At 52.1% G+C, this 19,348-nt stretch overlaps 1 protein-coding gene across 1 annotated transcript in view; it reads right to left on the bottom strand.

The window, feature by feature from the left end:
- Nucleotides 1-606: 606 nt before the first annotated feature.
- The window catches only part of DAAM2 (dishevelled associated activator of morphogenesis 2), a 103,181-nt gene continuing 84,439 nt past the window's right edge, over nucleotides 607-19,348 (bottom strand). The window contains exons 15-25 of the mRNA XM_045543627.1: nucleotides 19,185-19,292; nucleotides 15,685-15,791; nucleotides 14,409-14,493; nucleotides 11,959-12,065; nucleotides 11,718-11,806; nucleotides 7,755-7,923; nucleotides 7,456-7,563; nucleotides 6,440-6,500; nucleotides 5,139-5,270; nucleotides 3,828-3,998; nucleotides 607-3,605 (exon numbers count right to left, since the gene is read on the bottom strand). Of these exons, the coding sequence (XP_045399583.1) occupies nucleotides 3,381-3,605; nucleotides 3,828-3,998; nucleotides 5,139-5,270; nucleotides 6,440-6,500; nucleotides 7,456-7,563; nucleotides 7,755-7,923; nucleotides 11,718-11,806; nucleotides 11,959-12,065; nucleotides 14,409-14,493; nucleotides 15,685-15,791; nucleotides 19,185-19,292 (1,362 nt within the window). The 3' untranslated portion in view covers nucleotides 607-3,380. The remainder of the gene's footprint in view (nucleotides 3,606-3,827; nucleotides 3,999-5,138; nucleotides 5,271-6,439; nucleotides 6,501-7,455; nucleotides 7,564-7,754; nucleotides 7,924-11,717; nucleotides 11,807-11,958; nucleotides 12,066-14,408; nucleotides 14,494-15,684; nucleotides 15,792-19,184; nucleotides 19,293-19,348) is intronic.

The following is a 19,348-nucleotide window of genomic DNA, read 5'->3' as shown; positions in this document are numbered from 1 at the left end:
GAGGACTGTGTCTGTGTGGACGGCACCAAGCTGCTACAATTTCACACCCATCCCTCAAGCCTGTCCCCAAACCCACTCTCCTGGAAAGGAGAAGAAAAGGGGAGCCCTGGAAAGCCATACAAGGGGCACATTCTCTGAATATCCCCCTGCGGGAGAAGGTAAAGTGAAGCAGGAGGCACAGAAATGCACCATCTAAGGGAAATGTTTAGGGGGAGGCAGCGTTGGAGCTCCCTGCTTGCACCACCGGCTATTAGGGCCCAGAGGAACGCAGTTACAGGCTCCTGGTTCTCACATCCCCAAACGCTGGAGTGGCCTCCTGGGTCCTCTAATGTGGATCGGCACCTTTGGGTCTGTCCTCAGTGGTGTCCCCTGCCTGCCTTCCCTCTGCCCTATGCAAAAGTTTAACAACCAGCTCTGGAAAACAGATAGTTTCCATGACATAAATACTCCCGTGTTGACCAACTTCAAGCTACCGATATAATTTTAAATGACCTGCAAATCTCCTGAAAATGTAAACAATTAGTTCTCCTGGAGCTCCAGGACACCACTGGCTGTGCCAGCTCCCCAGCCCACATGGGAAGAAGACACACGTTTCAAGGCAGGCTGGGTAGGGATGGTATGGATTTAATAGTTTTTAGTATTACAATATATTCTTATAAAAAAGGTGCAGGTGAAAAGGACACTGCAGATTTTGTCCATTAGCCTCATTTGTCATGTGAGGCAGCTGGTGAGAGCAGCCTTGGCACGAAGGCATCCCTGGTAGAGGTCAGGGGAGATGGTCACAACTCCCTGGTTGGTGGCAATGGGATGGGGGTGGGGAGAGCCTGCGCCAGACTCCTCCCCATCCACCTGGAGAACGTTCTCCTCCCACTGCCCCTAAACACTTTATTTCCATCACAGGGGAGGGGGAGTAAGTGCTGCTGCTGAGAAGGGAACAGGTTGCATTAGGTTGACAATGAATTTTACATTGGACACAAAATTATCTGGAAAAATTTTCCCAAAGGCGGCAGGAAGGGTGGGAAGGGCATAGGGAAGCAAGACCAAGGAACACATTAATGGACTGAAACATGTAACATATCAAGGACCAGTGCAGCCACCCCACTGGGCACCAGCCCCTTGTGAGTTGACTGTGACGGTCCGTGGTCCAAGGCACTGTTGGAGATCTGACTGCAATGGCATCTGGTACCAAAGCCACTGGCCAGATCTGGGAAATAATAAATAGAGAAGAAAAATCTTTGGGGGTGAGAAGGCTGGGCTCTGGACCGACGTATGTGTCCTCTGTAAACAGTTAAACCAAACTCTGCTTTTCTGAGGATTGAATGTGTCTTGAACAGCTTCCACATTCCTTGTCTTTCCTGGTGCATATCTGGTCTTCCTTGGTGGGTGGGAGTGCCAGGATTTGGAAATGCTTGTCAGACTGGAGTGCTCCCCTTGGGGGCTAGATCGACCTCAACCTGGCCAATTTGGGAGAGGACCTTAAGAGGCCTCACCCACAACCTCCCCATCATCCCAACACCTGCATCTTGCAGGGGGATCTCAGGGGTGCAGATGGGTATAGCGAAGCTCTCTGCAGCTGCTCTTCCTGGAAACCTTCATCTCACCCTCACCTGGGTTCCAGGATGGCCTCTTCACACCTGTGCTGGCCAGGCTTGCATTGCTCAGATCCCTCCCACCAGAAAACACGTGCCACCTGCCCCCTCGAACCTACACACATGCTGGGCTCACCAACCCTGTGTTTCTGCCCCCGCAGCTACTATGGTCCCACCCCCAGGAATCTGATTAAGAAAAAGGCAGAAGATAGGCAGCTGCGAGCGGGCCAGCCCACCAGTGTGTGCACTGGCAATAACCCTGAGCCAGGGGCGAGGTCGGGAACACAACGGCAGGGCAGGGGGCGGAAGGGCTGGGAGCTGGTGGATGGGTTGAAGCAGGGCCGGACAGTGAGACATTATTGAACATAAAACCCTTGGAATTGACCTCAGGCCCCTCCTTTTAGAATAGATTTTGTCTAGAGCAAGCTGTCCCATCCACCAAGGACAGCTCAAGATGGACAAAATGGAAGGTGGGAGTGGACGGGAGCACCAGAATGGGTCCCTGGCAAGTCAGGCGGAGGAACCAAATTGGGTTCCAGAGGTGGGGGACGGCCCTCAGGCAGTGCGCTCCCCCATCCCCAGCTTCCCTCGCCTTCCCTTCTCTCCTCTTAGCCCCCATCTGAATGCCACAGAGGGGCCACCCTTAGAGGTGTAAATGTGGAGGGTAGCTCTGGCCCCGGGGACCCCCTGGGGGGACCCCCTCAGGAACCGTCTCCCCCACCAGCCAGGACACTGGTTCCAAGTGCCCTCCTGCAGGCTGGGCAGAGCAGGAAGCTCTTCTGTGGCTCACTGTGGCTTCTGCCCTGAGGCAGGTGTTAGAGAAAGGGGGGTGAGTGATTTATGTGACCTGGTAGACCAGGGAGCTGCTGGGTGGAGCTGGCATTCATGTGCTGCCCTCTAGTGCGGGGCCACAGGGAACTGCTAGGCAACACATGAGGTCACTTCCTAACCAGGGCCAGGTTGCATGGGGAGGTGGAGGGACTTGGGTTGCACCCGTAGGGATATGCCAGAGGCATGAGGTGTGGTGTGAATGAGGTCCTGCTTGAGCCATCTCCCCTACCAGATTCAAGTACCTGGTAGTGAGCCATAGTCGTGGAACCCAAAGCGGAGTCTCCCGGGTTGTGGATTAGTAGATGAGAGGGAGGTGGGCAGGGGGATGTAGGGAGAAAGACTTCAGACATGGCAGAGAGAGGCTCAAGGGCTTGTGACATAGGAAACAGGCACTGCTATTCTGTTCTGGTGGCTTTGGTCCCTGCATCATCCTCCCAATGTTTGCTGTTTTTCTGGAACATACCAGAGCTGATATAGCTAGAAAACATAATGCCTTTCCCGTTGCATCCAAAAGGAAAGAGTGCCCCCAGATCAGTGTTCCCTGAGCCTGGAGGGCGGGGGCCTGGACTCGCTCCCCCTTGCTCTCAGGGCCCCGTTACTCTCCCTGCACATGAAATCTGGACAATGTCATGGACTCTCTGGTCTAGATCTGGAACAGTTCTGTGGCAACGTGTGGGTGCCCACGGTGGGGGTGGGGAGCAAGGCCCTCAGCCTGCCAGGGGTGTCCAAGCCAGCCTCAGAGACGACCCCTGGGGACTGATGCAGAAGGAATCGTGTGAAGGGGAGAAGAGAGGAGCCCCTAGGTGAGTGTGGGGGGACACCTGGTCCGGCCACACACCACGCCCCACTCCGGGGCCCAGCCCAGGGCTCAGCCCGAGCACCAAATCCTGTATCAGCGCCTCCACTCAGCCCCCGCTCGGCTGTCCCCGTCTCCCGGCCTCCCGCGCGGCCAGTCCCAGGTCAGTAATTCAGCCTGTTTATTGCGCGCTCCCTGGTGACTTCCAGGGCCTGGCTCCCTGACCGCTTGCGGCTGCGCTTGAGCTTGCATAGGTCCTTGTCGAAAACCTCCCCGGAGCGCAGGGCCGACACCAGGTCGTCGAACTCGCCGCCCCCCTCGTCCAGCGCGCTGCCCGCCCGGACCTTCCGCTGCCGCTGCCACCGCTCGCGCTCCCTCTGCTCCTTCAGCTGCGGGGCACGGGGAGCCGCTCAGGGAGCCGCCGAGGCCAGGCCAGCGCCCTCCAGCCCCGGGGCCACCCCTCGGGGCCGGCGGCCGCGGTGCCCGCTGCGTCGGTCGCCCCAGTTCCCCGTTCCCAGACGCCCAGCCTGCCCTGTCCCCCGGGGCCCCCCTCGAGCCCCCCAACCGTTCCCTCCCCGGTGGCCCGCGGCGGGCCCGGCCCAGCCCCTCACCATGGCCTCCATGCGCGCCCGCCGCTCCTCCTCCTCCTTCCTGCGCCTCATGGCCTCCAGATCCTGCCGCGCCTCCGAGAAGGCCTGCAGGAAGGTGTCGAAGATACCAAAGAATTCGTCCGGCTGCATCTTGCTCTCCTGCTCCCCGAAGTGCATCAGGGCCTTGGCGAACTGTCAAGGGAGGGAACGGGTGGTGGAGAGTCACCCTGAGCATGGTGGGCTCAGCCCGTGAGGTTAGCTGGGTTCCGGTCAGAGCAGAGCCCAGTCCGAGGCTGGGGACTGTCGGCGTGGTGGGCAGGGCTGGAGGGGCCGGGGAGACCCCACCATTATCATCAGGGCTAGGGACAAGGCCGGGGAAAGACTGCAGCTGACGCCCTGGGGAGGTGGGCATTGGGCCGGTTGACAGTCTCCCTCAGAGCCACCTCTGGGCCTGTTAAGGGCAGGTGTGGGATCTAGAGGTATAGACCTCGGGAAGCCCTTCCTACCGTCAGGAGCAGCCTGGAAAGAGCTCAGGAGGACTTTAGAGATCATCTAGTTAACCGGGTTAATGATTAAAACCCTCTGTGTCTCAGCTTCCTCATCTGTAAAATGGGGATAATAATAGAATCTACTTCATTGTGGTGTTGTGGGGTTAAATTAGTTAATAGATGCAAAGGACTAGTTGTATGTGCCAGGCACTGTTCTGACTTTTTATTGAGAGCTACTATCTCCTATTCAAACCACTCAGTATCCTCTAAGAAAGACCTTGCCACTCAAGTGTGCTTCGTGGACAGCACCAGGTGCACCTCTTGGGGGAAACGCTGAATCGCAAGCCCCACCACAGGCCTCCTGAATGAGAATCCACATTTTAATTAAGACCCCCATACTTAGGGTCCATGTACACGATAGGGTGAGAAGCAACTAAGTCCAAGGCTGAGCTGCAGAGTCAGGATCTAACACAGTTCTAGCATTTACAGCTGGACAATCTTGGGCAGGTTACTTAACCTCACTGATTCTCAGGTTCGCATTTGTCCAATGGGACAATAACCTTTGAACAAACCCATAAGGTAGGTGGTGAGACAAGTCATTAAAACACTTAACACGGGCCTGACACCCCATAAATGGACGGGGATCTTTGCAGTCTGCAGTTATCATTGCTTGTCTAGTAGGAGTGAGGAAACATTTTTCTCTAAGCTCTGTGACTGGGTTTGTCCCTTCTGGGCCATCTGTGGTAGGAATGGGTGAAGGAGATGTGTTCAGATAAGGCTGAGCTGGAAAGCAGTGGGGTCCGGGTTAGGCTGGGGTCAGAGTGGGAGCTTGGGGTGCCCTTACCTTGTCCCTGGCCTCATTTAGCTGGTCCTCCAGCTCTGAGAAGCTGAAGCTGGACACTGTGATGAAATCGCTCATGATTGGGACAAACTTGTCACTGGGCTCCCGCACCTGGCGCCTCTGATAGTCCAGCTCCTGAGGAGGGAGAGTGACGTGCTGCTTAGAGGAGGGCCAGGATAAGTGTCAGGGATGCAGGGTCACCACATCTGCCACCCTTGTCACTCACAGAACACTGAGCCCGTTGGAAGAAGGGACACCCCGAGTCTCACAGTTCTAAGGGTGGCAGAGACTATGAGGGTTAGCAGCCAGCCCACCCTGCCACTACCCTTCCCTCGCCCACCACTGCCATCTTTCTTTCTCTAGAGCTTTGCGACCCAAAGTGTGGCCTAGGGGTCTAGGGCCAGCAGCCCCCGCTGGGAATTGGTGAGAAATATAGACTCTCAGGCCCCCCTCCAGACCTACTGGACCAGAAGCTGCATTTTAACAAGACCCCCAGGTGATTCATGTGTAGATTAAAGAGACATACTTCTAAAGCCCCCAGCTGCCATGACTGCTGCTGGTCATGGACCACACTTTACAGGACTATGAAATCAGAAATTTGGAAATATTCTACCCCACCCACCCCATAGTGGCAACAAAAAGTCCTTTCTCATACTCAACCTAACCTCAATCTCTAAGTCCATTCTCCCCTTACCTACCCTCTCCCTCCACGGTGCGATGGGAAGGGTCTCTAGTTCCTAGGTGTGGGGTACAATGACTTGGGGACATCCCTGCACTAGCCTGGTGGGGCTCACTTCCCCCACTCCTCTGCTAGGGCCGGAGATAGTATCAGCTGAGAAGCCATCAGGACAGGAGGGGTGGAGACCACCACTCACTCCAGCAGTGAGTCAGCACCTGGGTCCTCCACTGGCCCAGGGAAGAGGCAAAGAGACATAGAGAAGAACCTTCCAGGGACATCAGTCCCACTGCTACACCGGGGCAGCTTTCAAGGGCTGAGGATTCTCTTTCCCATCCAGCTGACCCCTACTGAAGCATGCAGCAGATTCACGGTTCATTCCATTCCACTGCCAAACAGACACCGTGGTGGACAGTGACATGGATACAGTCTCAGATGTTCTCTCGTTGGGGGTTTAAATTTAAGCCCCACATAACCCAATCACTCTTTTGTAAGGGCTGACGTGTGCTGGAGGCTGTGCCCACTGTGCCAGGTGTTCTCTATCAACCCATCGAGGAGTGACAGGCAGCATGAGCAGCTTTTCCTAGCAGTGCCCCTCAACCCAGGCAGGCACAGGGACCGTACTCACCACCTCCACTGCTCTCAGGCCCTTTCTGAGGTTGCCCACCTCCTTCTCCAGCTCTGCCAGGCTGTGAGGAGACACAGGGGGAAGACGGGTCATCAGCTCTAGACTTGGGGAGCTGAGGCTGGTTCAGGGAGAGGGCAGTGCAAAGCACAATGGCCCGGGAGTCAGTGGACCCGAGCCACTGACATGTGGCCCTGGCAAATCACCCCCTCTCCATGCTTCTGTCTGTGTTTCTGTGAAATAACAGCGGCGAAGCTTGCATTCTACAGCTCTCTCCAGATCAGAAACGCCATCCTGCGTACCAGGTTTCCAACACATGGCCTCTGACTTACACTTATTTATTTTTATTCCCACCAGGGAATGCTTATAAGCTCTTGCATGCTCAGCATTCAGTACCTGTCAGCCAATTGCCACTACATTTCTTGTTCTCCTGGAGGTGGCTTCTATCAGCCTGTATATTTGGGTCTGATTTCTCGTCTGTAGCAGATGCTGTTGGTGATCCGCCCATATTTTCTCGGACCATCCGTTATAAAGCATGGCCCTGACTCCTCCAACTGTGTGAGCACTTTTTCCGAGGCCCAGCCCCATCTGCCTATACCCATGGCCAGAGAGTTACGCTCCCCCCAGAGCCCCTTAGCCAAGACTGACAGGAGATGCTGGGATTGCCCCAGCAACCTTGCCCCGTGGGTGGGATAACTGAAGCGAGTTTTCTTCACTGTCTCCCAGTGTTCCTTAGTGGGGTTAAGTTCCAATTGCCCACGGTGGTAATTGGCTCAATAACATTCCCACTACTGGCATTCTTTCTCTCTCTGGCTCACTTCCCCACTCCTCTACTGGTGTTTTCTGGAAGCATCTCTGAAATAAGGATTTAAGAGGAAATTGTCTTTGTTTGGTTCTCCCAGAAGCAGACCCTAGACACTGCCCACTCCCAGTGAGCCCAGAGTAAACCCCGGAGGAGGAGAGTCAGACAAGAGTGCAGGTGATCACAGGAGAAGGAAAGTCTTGGAGGGACCCCTCACTTGACTTTGGCAGCTTCTGGAAGATGCTGCAGCTCCGAAGGCATGTTCAGGATGTCAGGGAAATGCTTCTCCAGGATCATGATCAGGTAATGGAGCAGAGAGATGTTTCTGCGGATGAAAGTGCAGTCAGGGGTAAGGGACAGAGGACATTGGCAACGAGTGGCAGAGGGAAATTAGGGAGAGGTGTTAAGGGAAAGAGACAATGGGTCTTGGGATGGGAAAGAGAGGGAGGATAAGAGGGAGGAGGGGAGGGGACAGGGTAGGGAGAGAGGAAGCTAAGGAAGCAGGGAGGCCCCTACCTGTCAATGCTGGACTTGGTGTCGGCGATCTTATTGAGGCTGGCCACCCGGAACCCGTAGGCGCCCCCACGCTGCCCTTTGTTCATGAAGTTGCCGATGGCTAGGACAACCTCCAGCATCTGCTTTAGACGCTTGCTGCGGATCAGCTCCCGGGAGGCCAGCAGGATGGCTGGGGGAGGGGGGGGCCTGTCAGAGCCCTGCACAGACTAGGCCAGGGCAGCGGGTACCCCTGCATCCCGGGAAGACGCCACCACAAAGTTCAGGGAAGGGGCTGTCAGAGTCTTCGACTCTCAGGGTGGCCGAGACTATCCCTGCTCCTCAACAGAGGGACCTACTTCACATCCCACATCCAACCACCGCCAGGGGAAGCAGACAATTCACCTGGTAACCCGTTCCCACAATGTACCGACCCCCAGCGCCTGAGAATGTGTTTCAGAAGGTCTTTTCTTGCATATATTTAAAGATTATTAATATACCCTTTCTACAGATATACACAGGAATATATTTATAATACTTTTACTTCTCTAAAGGAGCACTTGAAAATTTTAATCTCAGCATTTTACATATATGGGATTGCTTCTGCCTATTTTGAAATGTGGTATTTTTATAGATTTTTTTTGGAAAGAAAAAAAATCCAGCAATTAACATGTCATCAATTATAATATTCCCATATTATTTTTGTTCTATAAAATAATGCTGAGTTTTACAGTTGATGGTATCTTAGATTTGATGAAATAAGTTACCTGACATCCTGTTGAACGTCCTTTTTAAGATTGTTTGTTACTACCTTAAGGCATTTTAACCATTCTCCCCTGATGCCTTAATTGATATGTTAATATTTGCTAGTAATACAAACCAAGCCAACAGTAACCAAAACTTCAGTATTTCATTCTAATGTGTGTGCGGCGGCCCTTCCCCACCTGGTATGTATTTACGGTGGAGATGCAGAATCGAGATACAACTCCTGCACTGAGATTTTGGCTACTAGTGGTGGAATATGCTTTCCAAATATTCAATGTGGTGGTAAGAAGACCAGGTTATCCTGTGACCTTTGGCTTATGCCAAACTCAACATTCCTAAGATGCTGCTATGAGGATAAAATGAAAACCCCTTGACTAAAAGCTTACAGAAAACTTCCAAAGCAGTTAAAAATAAGTAACTTTGAAAAAGAAGCTGTAAAAAATGACTACTAAGTAAGGTTTGTCAGTAGCTTCTAAGTTGAACGTGTGCATACTGTATGACCTAAAAGCAGCATTACTTTTGACGGATATTTTGGTTGTTTCTAGTTTTTAAGAAATGACACATCGAATGGGTAAACTATGGTAGATTCAGAACATGGAATAAAATGCAGCGCTGAAAATGAAGATCCCTCCTCTACATGTAACATTCAGGATAACTCCTAACCATACTGTTGAGCAAAAGAAGTCAGCATGAAATGACTCATACTTATTCCACTTATATAAAGTTCAAAGCAGATGAAACTAATCTAGAAGGCAAGATAGTTGCTACCTTTAGCAAGAAGGGAGGGAGTAAAGGTGGGGGGGCATGGAGAAGGTGCTGGGGGGCTGGGAATATTCCATTTCTTGACCTGGGTGTTGACTACACAGATGGATGGCTCCATAATGATTCATCCCGTAGGAATCTTATGACTTGTGTACTTTTCTACATGCATGTTATATTTCAATAAAAAGATTATTAAAAAAACTACTTGGAAAACTTTCTGGCAATTTATATCAGTTAGGATAGTTTTTCTAAGGTTGATATGCTGTTTGAAAAATCTGCAAAGGAAACATCCTAAAAATGCTAAAATGTTGGCAAAACAGAAAATGCCAAGAGTTCAAAGGAAATCAGTGTAAATTGGAAAACTCCCATATGCAACTCTGACACTTTAGATATATTCATAAGAATATTATATTCATGAATATATTCATAAGAGTATTATATTTGCAACCATATTCATCTTGACTATATTCAGTGAATGTATTCATAATAAGAATCGGTAAATTTGGTATATTCAGCAATAAATATATTCATAAGAAGAATATGTTCAAGAAGAATAGGATCATGAATATATTTATGGAAGAACTGGTAAATGCATCAAATTTGGTGAATTGGCTTTGGGCAAATTGACCCGGAGCCCCTGCTGGGGGATGGGAGGGCAGGTGTCAATAGGGCAACACCCAGCTGGGATAGGTGAAATCTTAGCTCTCCCAGGAATACTTTCTAGGAGAACTGGGAGGAAGAACAGGAATTACAACTTTGCATAATCCTCTGGTCTCCACCCCCACTCTGATATGATTCTGCAATATGCAACTTCAGGCACCTCCTCCCTACCTAGCTTGGGGAAGGAAGAGACCTGTGGACCATTCAGGGACAGCAGCCACTGTATAGCAGAGCAACATGATGGAGCAGAGCTACAGAAGAGTGACTTTTGCCAGCAGATTTTGCTATCCCAAACACGTCTCACTCTGCTTAGCTTGATATCCAGGGAGACTCTTTCCTGAGCATCCACTGATTAATTCTTAGGGAGAGCTTAGGAGTGGACTCCTGGGAACAGGAAGCTGTCTGAGATTAAATCTTTCCAGTGGCTGAGCTACTGTGGTTCCAAAGCTCCAAAGGGCAATTGCTCACATTGCTCCTCTGACCCAAGACACAAACAGTTGAGAATACAAGTCTCGGGCTGGACCCCGTATTTGTGCTGCATGCTCCAAAGACTGTCTGCAGCAGATGCAACAGTCATGATGACGATAAGGGTTCACCCATCCCCAGGGCAGGAGATACCGCCAGACCTTGGAGAGGTAGTCACTACTGATATCGTTCCTTCTCCCTCAGACTGATTATCTACGATCACCACCTACAGGTTCCTGGCTGTGCGTGCCCTTCTATGGCCTGAGAGGGAACAGGGTCTGATTACAGAAAATGTCTGCCTTTCGCTCTGCATGCTCTGGCCTACACCCAGGATCCTCCCCAAGGAGCTCACTGGATTCCACGAAGGGCCACTCTCTGGACCGGGCATCTCAGGGAGTGCTGACTGCCCTGGTGTCCAGCAGGGGGGGCCCATGCTCTGTCCTGACCCCAGGCCGGCACCCTCAGCATCCTGGACACAGGCTCTCTTATGTTCTGCAGATCCTGTCCTTACCACAAATAAGCCTCACAGCCTCTCCTGCCAGTCCCCCCCTGGGTGCACACGTCCTCCCACCTTCCTGACCTCCTCCCTTCCCTGCCATCCCTGCAGGCAGCCCCAAGGAGTTCCCCGCTGGGCAGTACAGGAGGATTAGAGGGAAGGGATTGGTTCTGCAGAACAGCATCTACATTCCTATCCTAACTCCACCATCCACCAGTAACATGGCCTCGGGCAACTAACACGGAAGAGAGAACCAACGGTCAGTAAGAGCATTCACCCATGGATCATAAAGACCAAAGACCACCTATGTGACTTGCTTCACCCAGTGCTTGGCACATGGTTCTCATCGAATTACAAATTTCTCCTCTGGAAATGGCTTGTGGTGGAGGGGTTCCCTGACTCAGAAAATCAGATGCCTCCAGGGATCACCTTGGGCAATTTCCTAGTTTCTGAATAGCTCACACTTAAAATAATATGCCCAGAAGTCATCTATGAATTTAGCACCTCTCAAGTAAGGTAAAGATTGAGGAGCTTGACTCGTTTCAGGTACCCGGTCTAGGTGCTATTATCATTGTCTTCTCAACATCTCTGTCCCTTCTGGGGCAGATGTCAACAGGTGCCCCACCTTGGACAGTTCAAATGCTGAGTCATAGGGAACAGGTCTCATGGTTGGCACATGTGCATATCTTTACAATAATCATTGTTTAAATTTTGACTTTGGTTTTTCTTTTCGGTTGAGAATAACGAAGGTGTTTCCTCTGGCCCTGTGCACTGGCTCCCACCTCCCTGCCTTTCCCAGATGCCTCCCCACCTAGGCCTCCCGGAACCCTCAGCCCTACCTTCCACCTTGGGCTTGGCCTCCGCCAGCCGCTCCTGGAACTTCTTCTTGAAGAAGAGGGCCTGTAGTCGCTGCTGGTAGTGGTCGATCCTGTGCACGGGGCCAGCTGCGTCACGAGGTGCCCCCACCCGCACCCGCACCCCAGCCTCCTCTTGAGCCCGCCCACCTCCCTCCCCTGCCCCTCGGCAGAACCCCCCTCCCGCCACAACCCCAACCCCCGCTGCCACGCCCGCGGCCCCCACCTGCTCATTTCATAGAGGAAGCGGTCAGCGCGGGCCATCCGCTCGATCTCATGCTTGTGCTCCTCCAGGAGGTCAATGTCACTCTTCTCAGGGATGAACTTGAGGAGCTGCAAAGAGCAGGCGCAAGTCACACAAGCAACTGGTGAGCGGCAGACACGGTGCAGGGCGCGAGAAGCCGCACACTGACTCTGCTCAAGATGGGAGTGCGCGGTGACACAGAGGAGCCCTGCTGTGGACCATTTATGTTTCATCTGCCTGAAGACGGCACCCAATTCGAAACTTGTTTCTTTTTTTTTTCAACTTTTAACACACTAACTGCCATGTGAGTTGTATTTAACTCACGGTAGTTTTGACCCTGGGGCCTCATGAAGCATATGTAACTCACACGGCTCTTCACCTTGGGAGCCGAATGGTGCACAGGCAACTCAGGCTGCCGTGCTGTAGCGTATGTGTTACGTGATGGGTGAGCCCTGGGCAAAACCCTGCAGTTGGTTCCTGAAAATCTTATTGATGTTCTTATCGTTCCAAATAATATTGACAATTTAACTGCATATAACTCATGCACAGAAAGCGATAAAAAATAATAAATTTGTCATTAAATTGGAAAGGATCATTTTGTTTTCAAAATTTTTATTCTATTTTTGTAATAAAACACCATGGCCCTGGGGGAAAAAAATTTCTAGTGTGGCAGTGAATGTGTTAAAATTGAGATATAACTTTCATACAGTAACGTACACTATTCTTAACTGTGTAGATCAATGTGTTTTTTCTGTTAAAACCAACTTTACTGAGGTAGAATTTACATAAAATAAAATTCACCTATTTTAAATGTGCAGTTCAATGAGTTTTGTCAAAACTCACCATCCACTGAACACCATCAGATTAAGATATGGAACATTTTCATCCCCGCAGAAAGTTATCTTGCATCACCTCAATAAGCTGCTCCACTGAATACAGGCTCTCAACTGGATTCTATGACCTTAGATTAGCTTTGCCTATTCTTGAACTCATGCTGCATGTTCTCCTGTGTCTGGCTTCTTTCATGGAACATACTATCTAAGGTTCGCCCACACTGTGCATATTAGTAGTTTGTTTATTCATTGCTGAGTAGCATTCTACTGTGTGAATACACCAGTCTATTTATTCACTTCCTTACTGATGGACAGTTGGGTCGTGCACAGTTTGGGGATTTTATAAATAAAGTTGCTATAAGCACAGCTGACCCTTGGACAGCACGGGGTGGAACTGAGTGGGTCCACTTATACACAGATTTTCTTCTGTCTCTGCCACCCCTGAGGCAGCAAGAGCAACCCCTCCTCTTCCTCCTCCTCATCAGCCCACTCAGTGTGAAGACGATGAGGAAGAAGACCTTCATGATGACCCACTTCCACTTAATGAGCAGTAAGTATGTTTCCCCTTCCTTATGGTTTTCTTAAGAAAATTTTTTTTCTTTAGCTTAGTTTATTGTAAGAATACAGCATATAACATATATACAAAACATGTGTTAATCAACTGTTTATGTTGATTAAGACTTCTGGTCAACAGTAGGTAATTAGTAACTAAGTTACTGGAGAGTCAAAAGTTATATGGGCATTTTTGACTATGCGGAGTTGGCAACCCTAACCTTCACCTTGTTCAAGGATCAACCGTATCTTTGTGTATGTCTTTTACTCAGTATTTCTATGGGTTTCTCTTGAATGTGTACCTAAGAGTGGGATTGCTGGGCAGCAGGGTAGGCGTATATTTAGCCTTCATACGCACTGCCCATTGTGCTGGATGAGCATTGCAATTGCTTCTCATCCTTGCCAGCACGTGGCATTGTCAGTCTTTCTAATCTTGGCTACTCTGGTGGGTGTGTGGTGCCACCTCATTGGGGTTGACTGTCTTGCTCTGACGACGCATAGTACTGAACAAGTTTGCATATGCTTGTTGGCTATCGGAAATCCTCTTTCAATAGGTGTCTGTTCAAGTCTTTTGCTCATTTTTAAGTTGATTTATTCCTCATTTTCTCATTGATATGTAGAGTTCTTTGTTCAGAATACGAGATCTTTGTTAGGTATATGGACAGCTGTTATCTTCTTCTAGGTGTGGCTTGTCTTCTCAGTAATAGCGCCTTTCGAGGAACGGAAGTTCTTAATTTTAATGAAGTCCAACTGATGGTGCTTTTGTTTTCTAGGTTTCTCTTAAAGGACACAACAAATTGAGGTGGAAGAGATTTGGGGAAGATGTGACAATTGGTCACCCTGACTTAGCCTTGGGACCCCTGGAGCGGCCTTTTCCAGCCCTCCCCTGGAAAGGCTGGCCCAGGAAAGTTTCTGTAAACCTCCTCCCCAACTCCTTCAGCCTGATTTCCCCTTGACCCAAGAGTCTTAGCCTCTCTGGGGGCTGTCAGGAAGGGGCATGACTGCCCCTAGGTTCAGCCCCCCTTCCCTTCCCACGAGGGTCCCCACCTGCTCCAGCATGTCCTTGGCGAGGTCCTCCTGCTCGTCCATCTTCAAGATGGCCTGCCGGATCTCCTCGTTGGAAAGCTTCAACCTAAGGCAAAACCCCACTCCCTGAGCAGCCTGGCCCGGCCCCTGAGCCCAGGACAGCACCCACACCTTCTTCTCCAAAAGATGCAGCCTCGGCCTTCCCGCTCTCCCTAACGTGAACCGGGAGTGCAATCCACAGCGCTGCCTCCTGCCTCGTCTGTAAAGCCTTGTCAGACCAAACCTACAGGATTCACTCCACAAACTCAAAAATGGGCATTTCAGTCTCTAAAGAGAGGCTTGAGTCTCTGGTCTCTTGCTTGAGACTACGTGAGAGCTGATAGGGACATTTGGGAGTAAAAGGGATGTCCTTAGTGTAGAGGAAGGGACAAGCAAAGGGTTTATGATCCTGCTCCTCCTCCTTATTCCTAAACAATGTCCAGCATCTCCATGGCAGACAGACCATCCGCAAGCCGCTGGGGGCAATTTCCTGCTGCTTCCTTCCCAGCGCACAGGCTCACCGGCAGCATCTGACAGCACCTCGGCCCCCGCACGGCTGTCCCAGGCGGCCTCACGCAGCCCGGGAGAGGAAGAGCCACCCCCCAAACCCCATGGCCCTTCCCAGCCCTCCACATGCACGCCCATGAGGAACCCTGGGGATTCAGAACTCTCCCCCACCATCAAATGGGAGAAACTGAGGCCTGGCCGTGTGGAAGGAAAGGAGGGTGGATGTCCCCGAGGCGGCTGGGGCAGCACTAAGAATAGTATGGGAGGCAGCGCCCTCTGACCCTGGCTCAGGCGGGAGGCCCCGCACAGAAGCTGTGCTGTTAGCGCAGATACTGCCCTGTTTGTTCTGCAGCCGCGGGAAATGCTTAGGGGCTGAGATCATGCTGCTCCGCGGCCTAAGCCAAGTGGGGCCCTCCGTGGGCTTAGAGCAACTCAACTCCCAGACGCTGACCAGGCTGGTCAGGGGCTTCATGACTGGGCAGTTTCCTGTCTGCAGAGCCCCACACTGCTGTTCCCAAGAGAAGGTTCTAGACCAGAGCCAGCCTCCCCCCACAATCCCAGGGGAGAGTAGAAAGGGGGAGGCCAGAGATTGCCATCAGCACATTCCGCTGCCACCTCTCTCCCCCAGGCATTCAGTTCAATGACCTTCTTTTGCTCTGGCCCCATCATGGCCCCTGCTCCTTGGCGGCTCCTTCCCTCCCAGCAGGAACCTGTCCCGGGCAGAGGCCACAGAGGCGGGGCCAGCACGTACTTGGAGAGAAGGATGATGCAGTTCTGGGCCCTCCGGCCGTCAATGACCGACAGCTCTTTGACCTTGCGGGAGGCCAGGTAGATGTCCTCAGTGGAGCCCAACTCTTTCTGCAACCAACAAGTGAAGTGGAAGGTTGAGGTGTGGGTTTTCACCAATCCTCTTCTTACCCACCCCTCGGGAGCCACCCCCTACCAGCCTGGGCTTGCTCTTGGTGTGCGGGGAAGAAAGAAGAGAAAGAAAAAGACAAGAGAGAGAGGACGGTAGCTAATAACTGACTCTAATATCTGGGACTTTACCTCAGGCTAAAATTCAGTAGGGGGGACAGTGAGGAGCCCCCTTTATAGAGATTGTCCTCATTGGGTAAGGGGCTGCTCCAATGGGGAGGGTGTGCCTGTTCCCCATGGCTTTGGGCAATGTGATGTGATCTACCATGTCCCCTACAGGATCAACCCCCACTCTCACTATCCCACCCAGAAACCCTCCCCAGGCTTATGGTGAGAAGTTGGTTCCAAGTAGGCACAGCCCAATGTGCCTAGGGTAGGGGGCATCCACAAGTTCAGAGGAGTGGAAACTGAGGCAGAATTCTCTATTCTGAGGTTCTAGCAGGCAGATTCTCAAGAAATCAAAGATTCCACCCCCTTCATTCTCTTGGGCCGTTGGTGAGTAGACAGGAGGCTTCCTGGTCTGGAAGGTCCATCCAAGGAGATGCTCCATGTTGCACAATTCCAGGGCTGCCACTCACATCATTATCTCTATGAATTATGCTCCTGGAATTGTGCAGTGCCCAGCCTGGGTAGTCATACAGGAACAGCTTGCCTTAGGCCGGGTGGGTAACACAATAGACCTAGAAGCCTTCTCCTCACTCCAATAGATATTCATCTCCACTGCTGCCAGGGGTCTGTTTGAATTACCTCCCACTGCTACGTTTCTTCTGTCTCTTTGGGGACCCTCCCTCACGCCACCCTGTATGGACAGGCAGTAAGGTAGGAGGTGGAATGGACAGCCCTCTTTTTTGGGCCCAGTATAGGGCAGCAGCCCAGGATAGTGGTTAAAAGTTGGAGTGTTCAGAGCCCCAAGAGTGACTCACCTGCAGAGAAGGATTAGTTATCAGCTCCTAGGCAGGTAGCAGCCACAGCCAACAGAGAATTAAACATGCACAACATTAGCCAAGAGGTTCAGGGACCCAGAAACAGCAGGACAGATACAGGGATCCCTCATCATCTACATTGTCCAGTTTGTCCCAACGGAACCCCCATGGTTGGAGACAGGGACCTGGCAGTGACACTGGGCAGGAGCTGTTTCTAGCAGACATGCACTCAGAGAAGTCAAACAAAGCAGAGATCAGGCAGCTCCTCCCACCTACCCAGTGGGACCACCGCTCCCCAGTTTGGGCAGACCAGGCCCCTGAGTCCCCCCACCTCAGGCCTAGACTGCCTGTTCGTCCCTCTCCTCTGCTGAGAGCCTGCTGAGAGGGTGGAGGCGTTCCTCCTCCCTGGGATGAACCCATCTTTCTACATAGTGGAGGAGATATAAAAAAACTTGAGCTGGAAGCTATAGAAAGTTGTGTTCATTGAGGCAGAAGAAAGCAAGTGTCCTTGAGTGTGTGCCTTGCCCCTTGGCCCTCCCATCCTTAGATATCCAGGGGGAGCTAAGGAGGCACCGCCTGCACCTGTACTCTCCCTTCCTGACACGGATGCAGCTGAAGTCACCAACTCAGAACCTGCATGGGGCACGGAGGGAAGATCACAGCTCCCGGGACACCCCCTGCCCCACGACCAACTGCCCAGGGCTCCAAGACAGGGAGAGGGGGCAGCACGGGCAGCACAGCCTCTGGGATCCGTGCAGCTCTGCTGCTGTGAATTCAGTCCCAGAGACCAGGCGGCCCGCTGAGCGACAGGAGGCAGGGGCTGGACTGAGCGGGCTTGAGAGGCGAGGGGCACAGAACACGGAGTCTTTCAGTCTCACTCCTTCTCAACCCCCTGGCTGGGAGGCCCCAGACCCAGTTTGTCCTCAGCCCTACACCCCTCTCTCCTGAAAGCCCCACCCCAGCCCACCTCAGGGCTCTGGAGACTGAGACTAGGAGAAGGCGTGTGACTGCCATGCCTGGGACACCTCCTGCACACACTCCTCTGTCCTCGGCCCCACGCGGGGAGCCCCAATGCACAGGCGCCAGTGCTCCGAAGAGCTCCTTCCAGCTCCAGCGGCCTTGGCTATCGGGCCAGCCTGACATGGGCATGGGGCTAAACACGTCTCCTGGAATTGTGGGCACAGAGCCAGGTGCAGTGGGCCCCCATATTTAAATTAAATAAATAATCATCTGTTTCTTCCTAGAACCCCAAGACAGGGCCAGAGCCTGGCCCACACCCCCATCCCTTTGGCCAGTGCCCTAGGAGCAGGTGAGTGTGTCCTCAGTCATCCACAGGCCTGGACTTGGCAGAGAGTGGGCCAGGGCACCCTCTCCAAAGCAGTGGTGAGGCAGGACCCAGGAGGACACAGATCCCACTCACTGGTACCTGGGGAAGTCCTCAAGACTGGACCTCTAGGCTGAGCAGAGAAAACAAGGAAGATGGCAGCACAATCCAGAGTGGAAACAGGCCCTCCCAGGCAGGACAGAGAGAGACCAAGCACCTAAGGCCTCTAGGCTAGTGATTCCCAAAAGGGACTTAAAGGGAAGGCCCCCAGCTGTGCTAATTACCATGTAGAGTCCTGGGCCCCAGCTTATCTCCTGAATCACATTCATTTGAGGAGAAGTTCTGAGAATCAGCATTTTTGGCAATCCCCGCAGGAACTCAGCATAGTTTGAGGCCCCTGCCCCAGGAATGCCCTGAGTTCTGCCACCAACTCACACCCTCCTCACTTCCTCTGGGGCTGGAGGACCAGACTTGCTGGCCAGCCACCTGCACAGAGAGCCTGTACAGCAATTCCCAGGGCCTCTCGGGGCCTTCCCAGGCCCTGGCCCAGCCTCTGCCCCTGAGGTGACAGGAGCGACACCCTCCACCTTCCTTGCAATGTCAACATCCTCTGCCCACAGGGTGTTGGGAGACAAAATATGGTGGACAAAGCCGTTTGAATGGTGATAATGCCTTCTAGATCTAGTCCCTAAATCCTGTGCCAAAGAGAGCAGGGTTCAACTGTGGCCAAGCCTTGTGCCTCCAACTCCAGTGCTCCAGGGTGAAAGCGAGAAATGGATAAAAAAAAAAACTACTATAATACTTGACGTGTGAATATAAACCCTAATACAGTGGGATGTTTCCCCCTCCTGGACTGAACACCTCTAATCCATATCTGTGTCCTCAGCAGGATGTGCACCTCATAAAGAATAAAATCATTCAGTATACATGAGAGGAAGGACACGAAGGAAAGAAGGAAGACAGGGAGGGAGGAAGGGAGAGAAGAAGGAAGGAAGGAAGGAGGGAAGGAGGGAAGGTAGGTTGGTTTGGGTTCAAGGGTGTGGAGTGTGGAAGTCAAGGCCCAAGAGGCCAGAGGGGGCAGGGTCTTACCTGGTGCCTCTGATAGGCTGAAAACATTTTTTCAAAATCTTCTAGGTCCAGAATCCGAAATACCTGCATGTCATCAATCTCATTCCATACGGTGCCAGGGACACGCTCCTAAGATTCAGGGTAGGGAGACAACCCCATGGTTGACCCAATTCCTTCATTATAGA

Source organism: Lemur catta, chromosome 2, assembly GCF_020740605.2.
Source record: "Lemur catta isolate mLemCat1 chromosome 2, mLemCat1.pri, whole genome shotgun sequence".
NCBI lineage: Eukaryota > Metazoa > Chordata > Mammalia > Primates > Lemuridae > Lemur > Lemur catta.
Note: the sequence above shows the minus strand (reverse complement) of the source record. Positions and strands in the feature narration are given on the sequence as shown.